General features: G+C 36.5%; 1 protein-coding gene across 2 annotated transcripts in view; it reads left to right on the forward strand.

Annotated features, from left to right (window-relative positions):
- The window catches only part of LOC105386680 (potassium voltage-gated channel protein Shal), a 72557-nt gene extending 58193 nt beyond the window's left edge, over positions 1-14364 (forward strand). The window contains exons 2-6 of one of the 2 annotated variants that reach the window (XM_038110172.2): positions 1806-1968; positions 3460-3648; positions 7957-8109; positions 9986-10105; positions 11558-14364. In XM_038110172.2, coding sequence (XP_037966100.1) covers positions 1806-1968; positions 3460-3648; positions 7957-8109; positions 9986-10105; positions 11558-11653 — 721 coding nt within the window. In that variant the 3' untranslated portion in view covers positions 11654-14364. The remainder of the gene's footprint in view (positions 1-1805; positions 1969-3459; positions 3649-7956; positions 8110-9985; positions 10106-11557) is intronic. The other variant, XM_038110173.2, reaches the window with a different exon arrangement.
- Positions 14365-16699: the final 2335 nt, after the last annotated feature.

The following is a 16699-nucleotide window of genomic DNA, read 5'->3' on the forward strand; positions in this document are numbered from 1 at the left end:
GGCGAAGCTTGCGGGAGCAGCTAGTTAATACAGGGGGTCACTCTATATGACAAAAATCAAGTTTCGCAGAGCCGCTGTGCAAGCCACAACTCTATCTCGTTGTATTGAAAAGTTCCGATTTTACGAAAGCTCTCGTTCGTAAATTTTTCATCAGTATAGAGTAACTCTCCTAGGCCGGCGGCGATCACGCCGAACCAATAAAACCGTGAATAAAATTAAACACAGGAGAAACCACAAAGGCGTCCCGTAACGGCGCCATTACCGCGGCGCAACAATAAACAAATAACATTGTATTTTACACGATGCGTCTAAAATCACACACTTTGCGAGAGCTCTGTCGCGACGCGCCGGCTTTTGGGGGTGCGTGGGAAACTCTGCGAGCCTTCTTCTTCTTAGGGTAGGTGGCAAACGCTAGAAGCTCCAGACTACTAGGCGCTCTAGAATCTCGTGGTGAAAGGCAAGTTGGTCTATTCTCCTATTTCTCCTCCTTAAATGACAGTCGCAAACATACGTTTTCGAGTGCATATTTGCGAGTGTCTTTTACGGGACCTTCGTGGTAATGAATAAAGAAGTTCATGTTAGATTTGAACCACAACTTATAACAAACTTCGGTAAGAGTAAATTATGCTTTCAAAAACACGCTTGTATTAACTTTCCTCCCAACATTTTTGTATCCAAAGCTGACCTTTAAAAAGTAAATTCATTTACCTAGGTCTCTACCATAACACGAATAAGCGAATATTCCTACTCCATATTTTATGAATTTGTCCACCGAAACGATACGACGCTTGATATTTTTTATGAAAACATTTACCTATTAAATATTCCTTCAGTCGTATGAATATCGGGAAAGTCCATACGTTAGGGACTTCGTAAATTTGTAATTACATCATGTTCAATATTATATTTATGTTGCGCAAACCGGCCCAGCAGCTGTGGCATGGGGATAAGACAAGGCGTCATAAACGAACATGAAATGTTTTATTACGTTACGTTTACGGCGATACGGCTTGCGACCTATCAGGCGAGTGCAAATTTACAGTGAAAAGCTGGTAAATTAAAATTGACTCATGAATGCTAAATAACAATAATATATGCAGATAAACAAAATTGCTAATATCTAACTACCGTGTTTTTTATAAATGAAAAATCTCTAAACGAATTATCCCAATTCGTACTTAGCCATTACCTTCGCTACGTGGTTTTATCACTACTACATATTTCACGTGTATTTTGCTTGCCTACTTTCGTGTCGTAAAAGTTGATTTGGCATCGACCGCCGCCATGAAACTGCAGACATGATCCTGGCGGTACAATGCAAACATATTGTTGAAATTATTTGAAGAAGGTGTGTAGGTGTTACTATTGTACTACTGACGTGATTGATAAAACTGCGCAAAATGAAAGTTTTCTGACGAAACGTTTTTAGACAACAATAGAATAGTTATCGGTATCATAAAAATATAGGTACCTAAAATATAAGTCTTAAACCTATTTATTTATTCAGATATTGAGACACTGGCTCTTTTTTTCGATCCTGCTGCGCTCCGGCCCACTAGACTCTGGACCACCTAGCACTTGGTCTGCCAACAGCTCTTCGTCCGTCTCTAGGCCTCAATTCTATCACCGCCTTTGTCCATCTTCCATCCTCGCGACGAGCCAAGTGTCCCGCCCACTCCCATTTCAGTTCGGCGCCCCACTCGTACCAACGTCGAACACATTAGTTCAGGGTTAAACCTATAGGACAGTAAAGAACTACCCAAATTCTGACTCTTTATATAACCTCTCCCTATGTCCCGTTCCAGGTACGGCGACATGGTGCCCGGCACGATCGCCGGCAAGATCGTGGGCGGCGTGTGCTCCCTGTCGGGGGTGCTCGTGATCGCGCTGCCCGTGCCCGTCATCGTGTCCAACTTCTCGCGCATCTACCACCAGAACCAGCGCGCTGACAAGCGGAAGGCGCAACGGGTAAGGCTTTTTCTAAGACTTCCCGACATTGAACACTAAAAGAAGCATAACTTTTGAACGGCTCAGCCGATTTTGATGAAATATAGCTCAGAATACTCGAGATAACATTAACTACGATCCAAAAGAAACAAATCTAAAATCGGTTGAGTCGTTTAGGAGCTACGCTACCACAAACAGATATACAAACACACATACATAGACACGGGTAAGATCGTGGGCGGCGTGTGCTCGCTGTCGGGGGTGCTCGTGATCGCGCTGCCCGTGCCCGTCATCGTGTCCAACTTCTCCCGCATCTACCACCAGAACCAGCGCGCTGACAAGCGGAAGGCGCAAAGGGTAATGCGTTTTTTCTAAAAACTCCTGACATTCGACACTATAAGTTGTGTAACTTTTGAACGGCTTAGCCGATTTTCATGAAATATATCTTAGAACACTCAGAGTAACATTACTATGATAAAAAAAAAAAAAAACAAATCGAAAATCGGTTCAGGCATTTGGGAGCTAAGCTACCACAAACAAATAAACAGACACACATACATAGACACGGTAAACTAAACGATCGCGGGTAAGATCGTGGGCGGCGTGTGCTCGCTGTCGGGGGTGCTCGTGATCGCGCTGCCCGTGCCCGTCATCGTGTCCAACTTCTCCCGCATCTACCACCAGAACCAGCGCGCTGACAAGCGGAAGGCGCAAAGGGTAAGGCTTTTTATAAAAACTCCGAGATTGACAACTTAAAGTCGCATAACTTTTGAACGGCTAAACCGATTTTGGTAAAGTAAAGCCAAGAACACTTGAGGTAACATTATCTATGATCCAAAAGAAACTAATCAAAAATCGGTTTAGCCGTTTGGGAGCTACGGTACCACAAACAGATATACAGACACACATACATAGACACGTTAACCTAAGCGATCGCCGGCAAGATCGTGGGCGGCGTGTGCTCGCTGTCGGGGGTGCTCGTGATCGCGCTGCCCGTGCCCGTCATCGTGTCCAACTTCTCCCGCATCTACCACCAGAACCAGCGCGCTGACAAGCGGAAGGCGCAAAGGGTAAGGCTTTTTCAAAACCCTCCACGGTCAACACTAAAAGTAGCATAGCTTTAGTACGGATAATCCGATTCTGATAAAATATGGCTCAGAACACTTGGGTTAATATTGGCTACGATACAAAAGAAACTAATCGAAAATCGGTTCAGCCGTTTGAGAGCTACGCTACCACAGACTGATATACAGACACACAGATACACATAGTGACGTTAACTTATAACACACTTATTTTATATCGGGGGTTAAAAATGCAAGGTGAACCAAAAGTTCCACATTATTTTCCACAAGTAATTTAGTTATTGGTACTGGTACCTACTTATAAAATGCGAGATCATTAAAAAAAAATCTTTTGAATTCTATTTTTTATGTAGGTATTCTATTATTATTATTGCATAACTCTTTCTATAAAACACCAGCCTAAACCTCCCTCCCAAAACCCTTCCAGAAAGCGCGTCTGGCCCGCATCCGCATCGCCAAAGCCTCATCAGGCGCCGCCTTCGTCTCCAAGAAGAAGGCTGCCGAAGCCCGCCTGGCCGCCCAGGAGTCAGGCGTGGAGTTGGACGACGCCGGCCGGGACGAAGACATCTTCGAGTTGCAGCATCACCATCTACTGCGTTGTCTGGAACGCACCACGGTATGTTGGGTGGGGGTCGGTGTGTGTGGCGGTTGGCTATCGTGGTCATTGGTGTTTTCGTCGCGTGAGATGTTATTGCAGCGGTGTGCGGGGTTTCGAAGTTGTACTACCGTACCACCACCAAAACATTAGCAATTAACAATTCATAAGCAGCGGCAGCGTCGTTTGCCTGTCAAACATCTCTCAGATCCATATTTGTTGTTGGTCTGAGGATCCATAAAAGTTTCGTCAGAATTGACAAGCAAGCGACTCTGCTTATGTTCGGTGGTGGTGGTATAAACTCGATTTTGGATGGCGCGGGCGGCGACATCTAGTGGTCGCTCAAGTCTCTGCTCGAACGGTTAAAAACTCCCATCAAGTCCTCGGTATTTGGGGCTGATGAGTACTTTGGGCGGCTCTATCAGATGTCAACTCAACACAAAATAAAAGTTAGTCCGTTGAGTTAATATGATTAATGTTTAGGGGGGCAGAGATCATGATAGAAAATGCTGCTGACTTGCTGTCGTTTGCTATGTCGGACACTGACTATGCTCGCTGAATCGGAGTGCATTGAAATTTATTCAGTACTAGCTGTTCCCGCGCGCTTCGCTTCGCCTTAAAAGGTTTTCCCGTGGGAATTCCGGGATAAAAAGTAGCCTATGTTCTTTCCCAGGGTCTAAACCGTATGTATACCAAATTTCATTCAAATCCGTTCAGTAGTTTTGGCGTGAAAGAGTAACAGACAGACAGACAGACAGACAGACACAGTTACTTTCGCATTTATAATATTAGTTAGGATTCAACAACCACCATACTAACTATCATTTTCACGTTCGCTGTAAAAACTTCATCCATTTCCGTCACAACATACCTAGTTAAAATGAAAGCTACAAAAATGTAAAGCAATGAAATATTCAGTAATTAAGTTGTGTGTGGAAAAAAAACTTGTAAGGTACCGTCTAGGAAGATGATGTAAGCTAAGGAGTTGGTAGGTACAGGAAAATAGTTTAAAGCTTTTCTAAATAGAAACTTAGAAGCATATCGCATTAAAGCTAGACCTAACTTAATTTATTTCAGATAATAGTGCATAATTTATACATCTTTTGACTTTTCAGCTGAATATATTAAATCCTTAATCTCTCATAGTTTTGCTTGCTAAATGCTAAATGGGCTGTAGTCATTTCATGTCATGAATTAGGTATTGATTTATAATGAAGGTTGTATGATCTACATCTAGGCACGTATCTATATTCATAAACGTAAGAACTTAATGAAAAAATATCACCCTGGCATCATTATGTTTCGGAAAATAAATATACAGCGTGGTATTTTATGAATTATTAAACCTATCAATGTGCTTGTTATAGATTGATTATTCATTATGATGGACTCAAATGATAAAATATCACCCTGTATATTGATGTGACCTTATGAACCATGACATAGAGCAATCATAGATCTCACTTCTGCTACCGTACCACCACCGACACTTTAGCAATTAACAATCCATAAGCAGCAACACTCGCCTGTCAAACATCTGTCAGATACATACAAGTTACGTCAGATTTGACAAGCGAGCGGCGCTACTTAAGGATTGTTAATTACTAATGTTCGGTGGTGGTTACCTCACAGGAGGTAATTCATATAAATTAGATCAAAATATGAAGCCATTTGCAAGCAAAGTTCGGTCGCAAAATTATAAAGGGCGTCCCACGAAATTAGTCTGAGCTGAACAATTGGCATTTCAGCGGCCGCTACACGGGTTCGGTATCGACGTCGATAAACTCGTTTAACGCGCTTTCCACCAATCACAGCGCCGTATTTATGGCGAATAAAGATACCACGAACATAACGATCCCGTATAGCGGCAGCAGAATACAAACATAATCATAACTTATCACTGACTAGCGTCTTTGAATAAAACGCTAGATTAGTTTGGACTCATTTCGTGGTCGCACAGTCGCAATGTCCATCGCTCATACAAATCATTTCTTTTTTAGGGCGCCTTCAAACTATGCGACTGAAGTAGCGCCGCAGCAACGATGCAACACCGCGATTCTCGTACCGAGCGTGCGAAGACCGCGGACGAAGAGACATTGCCGTTGCTGCTTTTATAAATAAAAACAAAGACTTTATAAACTGTTTAGTGTTACGATTTAAGAAGACTGAAAACAAATGCCGCGCGCCACACGATCGTATGGGGTTTCAGCATGTCAGTGTTCGCTGTCCATTGCATGCTTTGTGTCGCATGCAACTGTCGCTCGTTTGAAGACGCCCCAATGTTACAGTGGTTTCGGTTTTTCCTTACTTGTGCGGGCGATTTTTGAGGTGTAGTTTGTCTGTAGCCTCCTTAAGTTGTTGCTTGTATTGGTGTTCTAGTTTAGTATAGTGTTATTTGAGTTTTTTTTGGTTTATTTGATATTTCAGTTGATAGATTTTCTTATGATGGTGATAGCTGTGTTTTATTACATTGTTACGGTACTTACTCGAAGTTTTACATCTAAATGTCGTCTGTACCTACCAAAATGATTATCTCTAATTGTTTCTCTATCTGATCTCACTGTCTTATCATTATTCAATTCATCCATATTATTTTTGGTTGATATTATTTCTTCCTCCAATGAATAAACATAAAGTGTAATTTTTTTTTTTTTTTCAAAAGAGTAATCAAGGAGGAACTCTGATTACTTTAGTACGAAATTGAACCCCTACCACTATAATATTATTAATACCTTCATTATCTAAATTAGCTTCTGTTCACTAATTAAATTTTCTATTTCACTACTTACCTGATATTTTTTGATACTTAAACAAACCTTATTTCACAATTTTGAAACACTTTCCAAACTAATTTCATACTTTCATAAATCTCTTTAGATAAACTCCCACTTTATCTTCTCACTACCTCCTACCGTACCACCACCGCCACATTAGTCATTAACAATCCATAATCAGCATCGCTCACCTGTCAAATATCTGTCAGATGCATACAAGTTACGTCAGATTTGGCAAGCGAGCTACGCTACTTAAGGATTGTTAATTACTAATGTTCGGTGGTGGTAACCCCACTGCAAACATCTCCCTTCTGTATTCACCTTTAACTTTACTAATCATCACGCCACATTTCAATATTTTCATCCACTACAATAGCAATCTCATACTGTTATATCCGATTTCCCGAATGAAGTCCGTTTGACGTTTTGTACGTAGCGACGTTGCCTTGTGTTTTGGTTTTAAACTAAAATTAGACCAATTTTATGTAATTTTCAATAGACACCGCATCTTTCTGCTTCTAATAAATCCAATCCACTTTCTTATGGACAAATCTTTACAAGGCATTCAAATCAACCACTATTGAAAGTCAATTTTTATGGCTTGTATTTCAACCACCACCAAAAAATATTCAATTCTGCCTCCAATAAATTCGAAATCTCCGCCAAAACGGATAAATCGTCACCAAATCATGTGTCCTATAATATTGCAGAAATGAACCAATTAATTTTTTACTGTATACCATAAAACTATATGAATACCATTTAAATTTATTTCAAACCAGATAAGCTATATATATAGTCGCTAAGTAAATGTAACCAATATTTTATTTTATGAGTATCATTTTATTAACCCTGCTAAGCCAAAAAAAATGGGCATCTTGGGCACCTTGGGCACCTTGGACACCTTGGGGGCGGGACGGGGACGGCAACATACCTTATTTGGTTTGAAATAAATTTTAATGATGTTCATATAATTTTTATGTTATGTAAATAGTGCCAAAATTTCTACAATATTATAGGAAACATGATTTGGTGATTTATCCGTTTTGGTGACTAAAAAGATTATCTATTGTAAACTTGCAATTATTTGGAGGCGTGTTTATTTATTTTGGAACGTAAATGTTTTTCTTTAGGATTTTGATTTTGGAGTTGGTTTAATTAGTTTGGTTTTAATTATTTTTTTTGGTGCAATGTACCTATTAGCGTACAAATATTTTTTTTGGTGATGATTTAAATTGTAATTGTAATTTTTATTCATGTAACGTCGGGAATGTCATCGGGGAATCGGATCGTATAATCATGTTCTGAAGGCGAAGATATTTGCGTTATGATCTGTAAAATACCAATTATTTCATATCACTTTAAAGGCACTGTATTGAAAAAAAAAACAAAAACTTACAACAAACCAAATGTGTATCAAACCTAAAGCTGTGTTCAGATCTGAGCAATACGACTGTCACGCACAGCATGGCAGCTGTATCGCCTGAACAAGCCTTTACGCAATCCAATCCACCCAACAAAACCTGAACGTTTTTAAACTCCATTTCATTCGCAGGACCGTGAGTTCGTGGAAATAGAGAACCCTTTCAACGGTGCGGCCAAGCGGCCGGGGTCACCGTCCCCGATGGCGTCGCCGGCCCACTCGGGGCGCGCGCCGGCGCTGCTGGCGTGCTGCGCGCGCTGCGGCTGCTGCCCGCAGAAGTATCAGGTGATTGGCTGTTGGGATTTTAGCTTTTTTGTCATTGGTGGGTGAGGGTACGGGTGGGGGATGATAGGGATAGGATGTTAGAAAGCGCTGCTCGCGCGCTGCTGCTGAAGTATCAGGTGATTGGCTGTTGGGTTACTAGGATGATTGTGATTGGTCGGTGAGGGTACGGGTGGGGGATATGGATGTGTTAGGTTGTGTGGGATTGATAGGTGAGGGTACTGAAAGAGATGATAGCCGTTAGTTGCAAATTGACAAACCGTAGCATACGCAGTAGTGATCTTCCATTTTTAAGCATAAATCATAGATCACAGACTGTGAATTGTTGTTTTATTTAGGGGTTGTTAGATAAACATTATTTACATAAAATTAAGGATTCCATAAATATCCATAATGTCTCTTTATAGGCAATAATATAATAAGCATATTTTATAATTAGGTACCCTAACTTTACATTTTTCTTTAACAGTTGTTATTATTCAGACCTAAACGATAGCGGTGCAGTAAATACGAGTTTGACATTTACCCAGTCAGTAAATGACTATCTAAACGAGCAAGATTATGTTGGCAATGTTGGAAATATGTTCAGTTGTAAATAGGTATCAATAGATGTCACTATCTCGTTACTTATGGATGCAATAAAAGATTGAGTATTGAGTATTGAGTATCTATATTTCTTCCTTGTTATTACTTAACCATTTGTTCTAAATCAATAAACTTTGCTTCATATACCAGCAATCCTAGCAAAAAGGGCTCCCAAGCCTTTTTTATGGTCCTTCGAGCCGGATACAGATGTATTTGGTCACCGATCACAATATCTAGTAGAGCCATTATTGCCAGTAATTTTCGTTAAACTCTCTAATATGAATAAAGGTTCAGATTAACCCAGTCTCGAAACAACTCCGGCCGCACGGTTGCGATATCGCTTAGGTCTGAATAAGCCAATACATTCTAAGAAAAAATACATGCTTTTAAAGTAAAGTATAGTTGCGTTATCACTAACAGAAGCGAGGGCGGTCAGTTCGCTGCGTGAGCCCAATGGGGCCAATGTGTCGGCGTCGAGAGGTAGATTTAAAAAATAAACAAAGTTGTCGCTTTTTCCCGCTAGTGTCGCTAGCATCGGGCTGCGTGTGTACGCGTCTTTGCCTTTGCAAATAAAAAAGAACTGTGAAATATAGGCTAGACGCAAACTCGCGATTCAATGTCGTTCGCTATTTACGTACTTATACATGATATTACCTACATATTTTATACATTTACAAAATAATATGTGTAATGTTTTATTGTGAGCTATAGCTTAACAGTTAATTGAATTTCGCTCTTTATGTACAAGCTAATATTAAATTCAGGGTGGTGATGGTAAGTACTTTCGTAATGTGATGAAAATGTGAACAGATTTATTATGTATTTTTGATAAAAATCTGTACCTACCTGTGTTTAGAATAAGGTTCTAAGTTTAGCTCTCATATATCATATGTTATATCTCAAAATACTAATTCTAATTCACAAATTCAGGCTAAGTAGATCTTGATACACCACACCTTATAGTAAAAGCTACTACTACACTTTTCCATACCAAAATACTACTGTATGTAATACCTTCAGCTAGCCACTCACCCCCAAGTTCAGCGCACAGCGGTATTTAGCTTGCTGTCTAACTTTACACCTCAACTCCCATAAATTATGTTATTAAAGATGTCTCTTCCATCCAAAGGTTATCTGGTAGAGATTCCTTTAAGCTAAATAATAATTTTGTACTATTTTACTTATATAAGTTGTCATTTTGTAATAGTGCAATATAACGAGTATTCTATCTATCTTTCCATCTATCTAAGTAATAAAAAACCACAAAAGTTGAGGCTTTCCTTGGCGCTCGCAGGTTCTGCTATTAGACTCGAGTAAGAAGGTTCGCATCAAGAGCGGCTCACGAAGATACACCGCCACGTCGAGGCCGTCTGACACGTCAGTCTCAGCGGCGGCCAGTGACGAGCCGTTAGAAGTATGTGTCGCAGTCGCGTTGCCACGCAGCGAAATCGCACACTCTACTGCCGGCCTTACGGTGTAGTTGTGACGTAATATAGATGGCGCTATTTCGAGCTTTTGTAAAAACAGCTAATTTCATTTTGTATTTCCTTACTTTAACGATTTAAAAATATCGTTGTTTATTTCGCTACGTGGTAACTGAGCACTGCCCTAAGTTAAGACTTGAATGTCTGCAGGGTGTTGGCTGCTACTTAAAAAAATGCTTTCAAAACGTTTCGATGTACTTATACTTGATTTATTGTTGTTGTATAAATGTGGTATTATTTTTGTAAAGCTTCCGCTGTTGTCTATGCTGCCAATACTGTATTTTTGATTATATTGTATTTTATTTGTCCTTGTACTTATTTGTATTTTGTGGAGAAATTGTGTAAATATACAGAAACCTATGAAATAATGTACATTTGTCACCTTATTTTATAACAACTTACGAAGTACATGTAAGTACCCAACTAAATCGTAAAAAATAAGATGACAAAGTTATTCAAGTAGATCCAGAAGTGCTGTAATATAGTTATTATAAATTAATGTATCAAGATGTCGTAGATTTTTTGATATTTTAATTAATGTATTACCTATGATGAATGTGTTGAAATACCAAATCAACATACAGTAACAGAATGCCAACACACTGCACACATTGACCAATTGGCAACAATACCTACCTATTTTAGAAAAATACAAGTAAGCAAGTTAACTGATTCAATAAAACCATTTATACCGACATCTATACAAAGCTATTTATGTAACACTCATGTCAGTACATTTTTACAAACAACACAAACACTATTGGATCTACCTACATAAATATATTTTTAAATTATAATCTACCTATCTATGTAAATAGGTAAGCAACAAAGCACTGACCACAAAATTAGCTACTTGCCACTTTTCATTACTATACGTTCATCTACTGATTTACAAATCACGGTTTTATTTTATTTTTGTACTGTGTCAATGTTTTTTTTTATTTCATCATTTCAGTTTAAGCTTAAGCCGTATATTGTGAAAACACTATGTAGTTAGATTCTTCTATAGGTAGGTAGGTTTTGTTTGTATTTAGTGAGCGTTTTTATTGTTGTATTTTGATGTTTTTATTGTGAATCTCAGAATACCCTAGAAATGATATACTTAGTGTACTATTAAATTGATAAATTATACAAAACTAAATAGTATTATGCAAACAATCAAAATGGTGGGTTTGAGGACTGGATAACTTTTTGGGCATAATCGTTTCTGAGTATTCAGAGTTGTTACATACTGTTGTATTATTGCGTCATCAAGATAAATGTGTGCTAGAACTGTACGAAAATATTTTCTTATCGAAATACGTGTGCCATTTATTCGTTACATTTATTTTTTATCCGATATCTCCCATTTTGGAATGTTAATATGTTTTTTTCTTTTACAGCAAGCGTGCGGAAAATACATTCCAGCTGGAAGCACAGTGCAAAGTAACCAGAATACAGGTCTGGACGGAACTTATTTAGTGGAAGCATCTTTCTAGGGTCCGACCTCAAACTTGCACTCCGAAAGCTATGTGTGAGTTTAACTGGACCTTCCGTGACGGAAGATTATACATACCTCCGGGGTATAACTATAAATAATAGTGACGTTTTTCCTCAATTGCCAAAGACTATGGTGTTATAAAAAATAAATCAGCAATTATTAGTTATAATAATGGAATGCGTGTGTTTTAACAAAATACTGCCTAATGTTAACTATCACGTTTTTATGATGATGTTTAGATGACGATAGAAAGTGTTTCCTTTTCCTTCTCAGATTTTTCTGTGAAAGGTTGTATTTGTGCATTCAATGACGATGACGGTAAATATGATAATGTTAATATGTTGATTAAGGTGATAGTAAATTAATTGTCAGGTGAAGTTTAAAATATAAAAAACAAATAAGTATAATAAACTACATAACTTGTAAATTTCTTAATACCGGCCATTTGAAATCTTACAATTTATGTTAGTATATAAATACTTAATCATTTGTTGTACATAATTTAAATGTCACATTACACTCACAACTATAATATAAGTAAAGTTAAAACTTTTCGTCATTATTGCTGGATACAACTTACCTCTTAAAATATCTATAACAACGATATACATTTACTGTTTTTGTGTTTTATTTAATTTTGAGATGATTGTAGCTGTTTAATAGAGACTAGTGCAAGTCATATCAATGTTAGAGACAATTTAAACGAAATATCACTTATTTGACTGCTGAACTGTTTTATTAAATGATGTAATGATTTTATCGATATCATAACCGTCTGAGAATTTAAGACACATTCTATTCTAGCTAAGTACATAATGTAATACATAGTCTAAGGCATTGGTTTCATCTGGGGTCCAAGTATGCGCATTATATGTTTATATTTCAATTATAATTGGTTCGCAGTTTCCAATTATTTTTAAATTTAAAGTAACGATTAATTTATACAAGACGTGTGTGTTTGTGTCGTTTCAATGTTTCAATCTTATTGAAAGTTTGGTTTGTCTTTTATTTCGTATTTAAGTCGCATAACCCCAAATTTCTTTTGTATAAAAAAATTAGCACACTTTAGTGCCTTTGAAATCTTTTCCTTAAATCAATAATTAATTATGAAAATTGTTACTTACTTGATGTTAGTGAGACTATAGGTTGATTGATATTGTATAAAATGATACGACTTCTCAGTCATTGTTCTAAGTGTAAGTATTTACGTACCTAGTTAGTACGTGTATTAATTTCACTGAAATTTAAATATGTATCTATATAAGAACATACATGGAAAACTCGGTAAGGTTCTATTGGTAATCGAGTCCGAGTAATTAAGTAATCATTTTTTACAAATTAGTTTTAAAAACATTTACACTTAATTGGTGATTGAAATTAAAACGATCTAGTGTTTGCGAATTTAGCTTGTAATTACTGAAATAATTATATATATAAATACATTGATTTTTAGAAATACATAAACGAATATGATCGGAGAGACGAGTATTGAGTAGTGTTGACTACATTTTATTATTAAATTCTCAGTAAGTAATTTTAAATAACATGATAAATTTTAACACTTTGTACAAAGTTAAGGTAAAAATAGGTGTTCATATAAAAAAGATTCCAGTCCCTGCTGCACGGCCACCCTTATCGACGTAGATAAATACACTATATCGTGATTCGCGTTAAGCATATCTGTGAGTTTGTTTACGTCGATAAATAAAAGTTGCATTGGTATAATGTAATGGCATTTCTTTTGTAAATGTAAATACCTACATACATACCGGTCAAAATCATAACCCTCCTTTTTGCTTCGCGATTGTCGGGTAAAACATAAAAAGCTTTGCAATTGCAAAAGTGTTGGAATCAAATCGAATGACATAATAATATATTATAAGTAGGTATTTGTCAAAAAATATTTTTGTCAGATTCAGTCAGATGCATAGGTACCCGCGTGCGCGTTGTAAAAAAAACTTACGTACGAGAGTTTTAATAAACATTGAGGAACTTTTTTAGTAAATTCATTATACTTTCGTATGGCTTGTTTTATTTACTATGATATTTTTTTTCCTAACTAGTGTGTTGTTAAAACATAACATATTTTGAGGTTACTACTAGTTACTACCTCCATACTAAGTACGAACGCGGGGTATAGGATCCTAATTCGTATAAAGTAATAACGTTTATAACTCTAAAAGTCAGAGTTTATAGAATAGTCATAAAATCTACTATGATTGTTCCCATTAAAATATCTCGTTAGTATGAATTCTTGAATAACTGTATGAAGTTAGCTATTCTAGGAAATTGATGTCTTATGAATGTAATAGTGATTGAACTATTTGACTTAGATAGATGAATATATGTGGTTATGATAGAAAGATATGTTTAAAATGAATGTAGGTTTTTATAAAAGTAGTCAAAACGAGTTGTACCTATTAATAATGGTTTTATGTGACAATTGTTTCTTACAGCATTGAATGCATTCAATTTTATCGATATTATGCATTACGAGTAGGAGATTAATTTAGAAAGGTATTTGTAGGTTTAAAATCCAAATTCGACAATGAGGACCTACCGTGTCTCTTCCAAAATTTGCCTCAATTTTTATCAAAAAGCGATATGCCATCGTTAAATAACACACAATGAATACTCTTTAGGTATAGGCTTGAAACTAGATACCTACATAATAATAATAATGACTTTTTCAGTGTCGCCCCATTCAAACAAAAATGAGATACACACGAGTAGTATAAGGTAGAGAAATCTGACCCCTCTCAGAAGCATTGTTTTGTTACTGTGAGAGGGGGTCAGGTTTCTCTGCACATGACCGTACTATAACTTGCATAATTCAGTTTGAAAGCGTATTGGGGACCTGTCTAATTGAAGTTGCATAGACAGGACCCTGAAGCAAATCTCTCAGTATCTAGAACTAAGGCGGTTTTTTGATCCGTTGTCAAATTTAATCATTAGTCAAGTCTCATTGCCATTAATTTATGAACGAAGGTTAATTTAAATACGGATCAAACACTGGCCCAAATTAACTTTCATTGAAAATATTATATACTTAATAGAAACACGAAATATCATAACAATTTGCATTGGGGTCGAAAACTAAATTTCGAGAAACATTATAATTATTATAACAAATAATGTTGACGTAAGCTTTTGATGGATACTGCCCTGCTTACGTATAAATTCAGTTTTTTATTGACTTTTAAGGGTGGGTTGCACCATTTAACTTTAACTATTACAAACGTCAAATCTCTTGGCGAGACAGATCAATCTTCAAGAGATTTGACGTCTGTAATAGTTAAAGTTAAATGGTGCAACCCACCCTAAGTTTTTCGATCGAATTATATCCTGTCCTGCAACTCCTGCATACCTACGTAGGTATACAGAAAAAGTATTGAGTGCTCACACCGTGCGACCTCGAGAGCGATAAATATTCCTAGGTACGTAACACGTCTTGTCGTGCGTGTCTTGCATTGCGCCCCGTGCTAGGTATGCTGATTGATTGTAAATAGTGTTTTTTGAATCTCCAATTGTCTCTAATATTTCAAAATTTATTTAAGCCCTGTGATTTTTTGAGGCTGTTATTATACATTTAACATAATGCTTCGGTATGATTATTTTTAAATTACCTGCTATGTTTGTTTATTTATTAAAATATTTATCAATGTTACAAGTACCTCCTGCCTAGTCCTGACTTGAATAATTATTAATTAGTATTAAATACTTACTTACACTTTACATAATTGACTGTTAAGAACATACACAAAACTTAAATTTTCTTTTAAATTTAATGAAAAAAAATGAATAACCTACGAAGAATTTAAATTGTTTTTTTTTACCGTCTGTGTAATTTAAACAGAGATTTTAATTGCCATATTATAAGGAGTAGGTAAGTGCAAAAAGTGGTAATATGCAATTTTTAACACAATAATAATAGTCTAAAATAAGTACTTATTTATTTATCTATCCATATTTTCCTAACATAAGAAATACCTAAATGTGAATACGAATAGTATTACAAATCTATTTTAATACAGTCACAGGAAAATTAAATATAAAAAGAAATCCACTTGTTTACATAAGTCGAGAATTAAGTGCCACATAACTTTTTTGGATGACTTAAATTCGAATAAATGTATTTATCTTTAGCCACTGCCTCAAGTTTAAATAAAAATACAGTTTTTTTTGTCTGCATTGAAGAAGAAGAATAATATTTATATTAAACAATGTGAATATTTGAAGAGTTGATGGACCAAACTTGGCATTGTATATGAAACTCACATTTGAGATTTAATAAAAAACGGTCTAGGAAAGTGTGTATGGATTTTGAAATTTAATTTCTAACTATTTTAATTATTAATTAATTGTACTTATAGTTATATAAAGTAATAAGGTAGATAAGGTCCTCGGTTATAAACCTTCTAGCTTAATTCTTTGTTATTTTGGAAAAAAATAAATTTAATTGTATAAAACGATTAATTATGTCGTTCATGGAAGTTTTATTTTACTACCCGCACTTCGTCAGTCTATTGGACGTCTCCCAAAGTATGGCACTGGATGCGATCTACAGGGTGTTGCAAAAAGGGTATACTAAGCCGAAACCTACATGTGCAGCATGTTATATCTAAGCCCGAAACTAAAATTAGAATTTGAAAATTCGCGAATATTTTTTTAATTATTCCATAGAATCTTTGTTGGTCACGTGACTTTTACTATGGAAAAAAAATATTTTTTTTCGCGAATTTCCAAATTCTGATTTCAGTTTCGGGGTTAGAGATATAACATGCTGCAGATGTAGGTTTCGGCTTAGAATACCAATTTTGAAACACCCTGTATAGTTTTCCGCATCCCAACATTACCATCAGCCCATCCTGCCGTGCGCAACTTGCATCAATCCAGAAGCACCAGGTAAGTACCTAAGTACAAATTTAGCGTTGTAAAAAATACTTCTATACTCTCGGTATACAGGTTATATCGCAAACTTGTTTTGACAACAATTTACGCGATAATGGCCCGTGGTATTAGGATAGGTTCAAACATTTTCACT

Source organism: Plutella xylostella, chromosome 27, assembly GCF_932276165.1.
Source record: "Plutella xylostella chromosome 27, ilPluXylo3.1, whole genome shotgun sequence".
Taxonomy (NCBI): domain Eukaryota; kingdom Metazoa; phylum Arthropoda; class Insecta; order Lepidoptera; family Plutellidae; genus Plutella; species Plutella xylostella.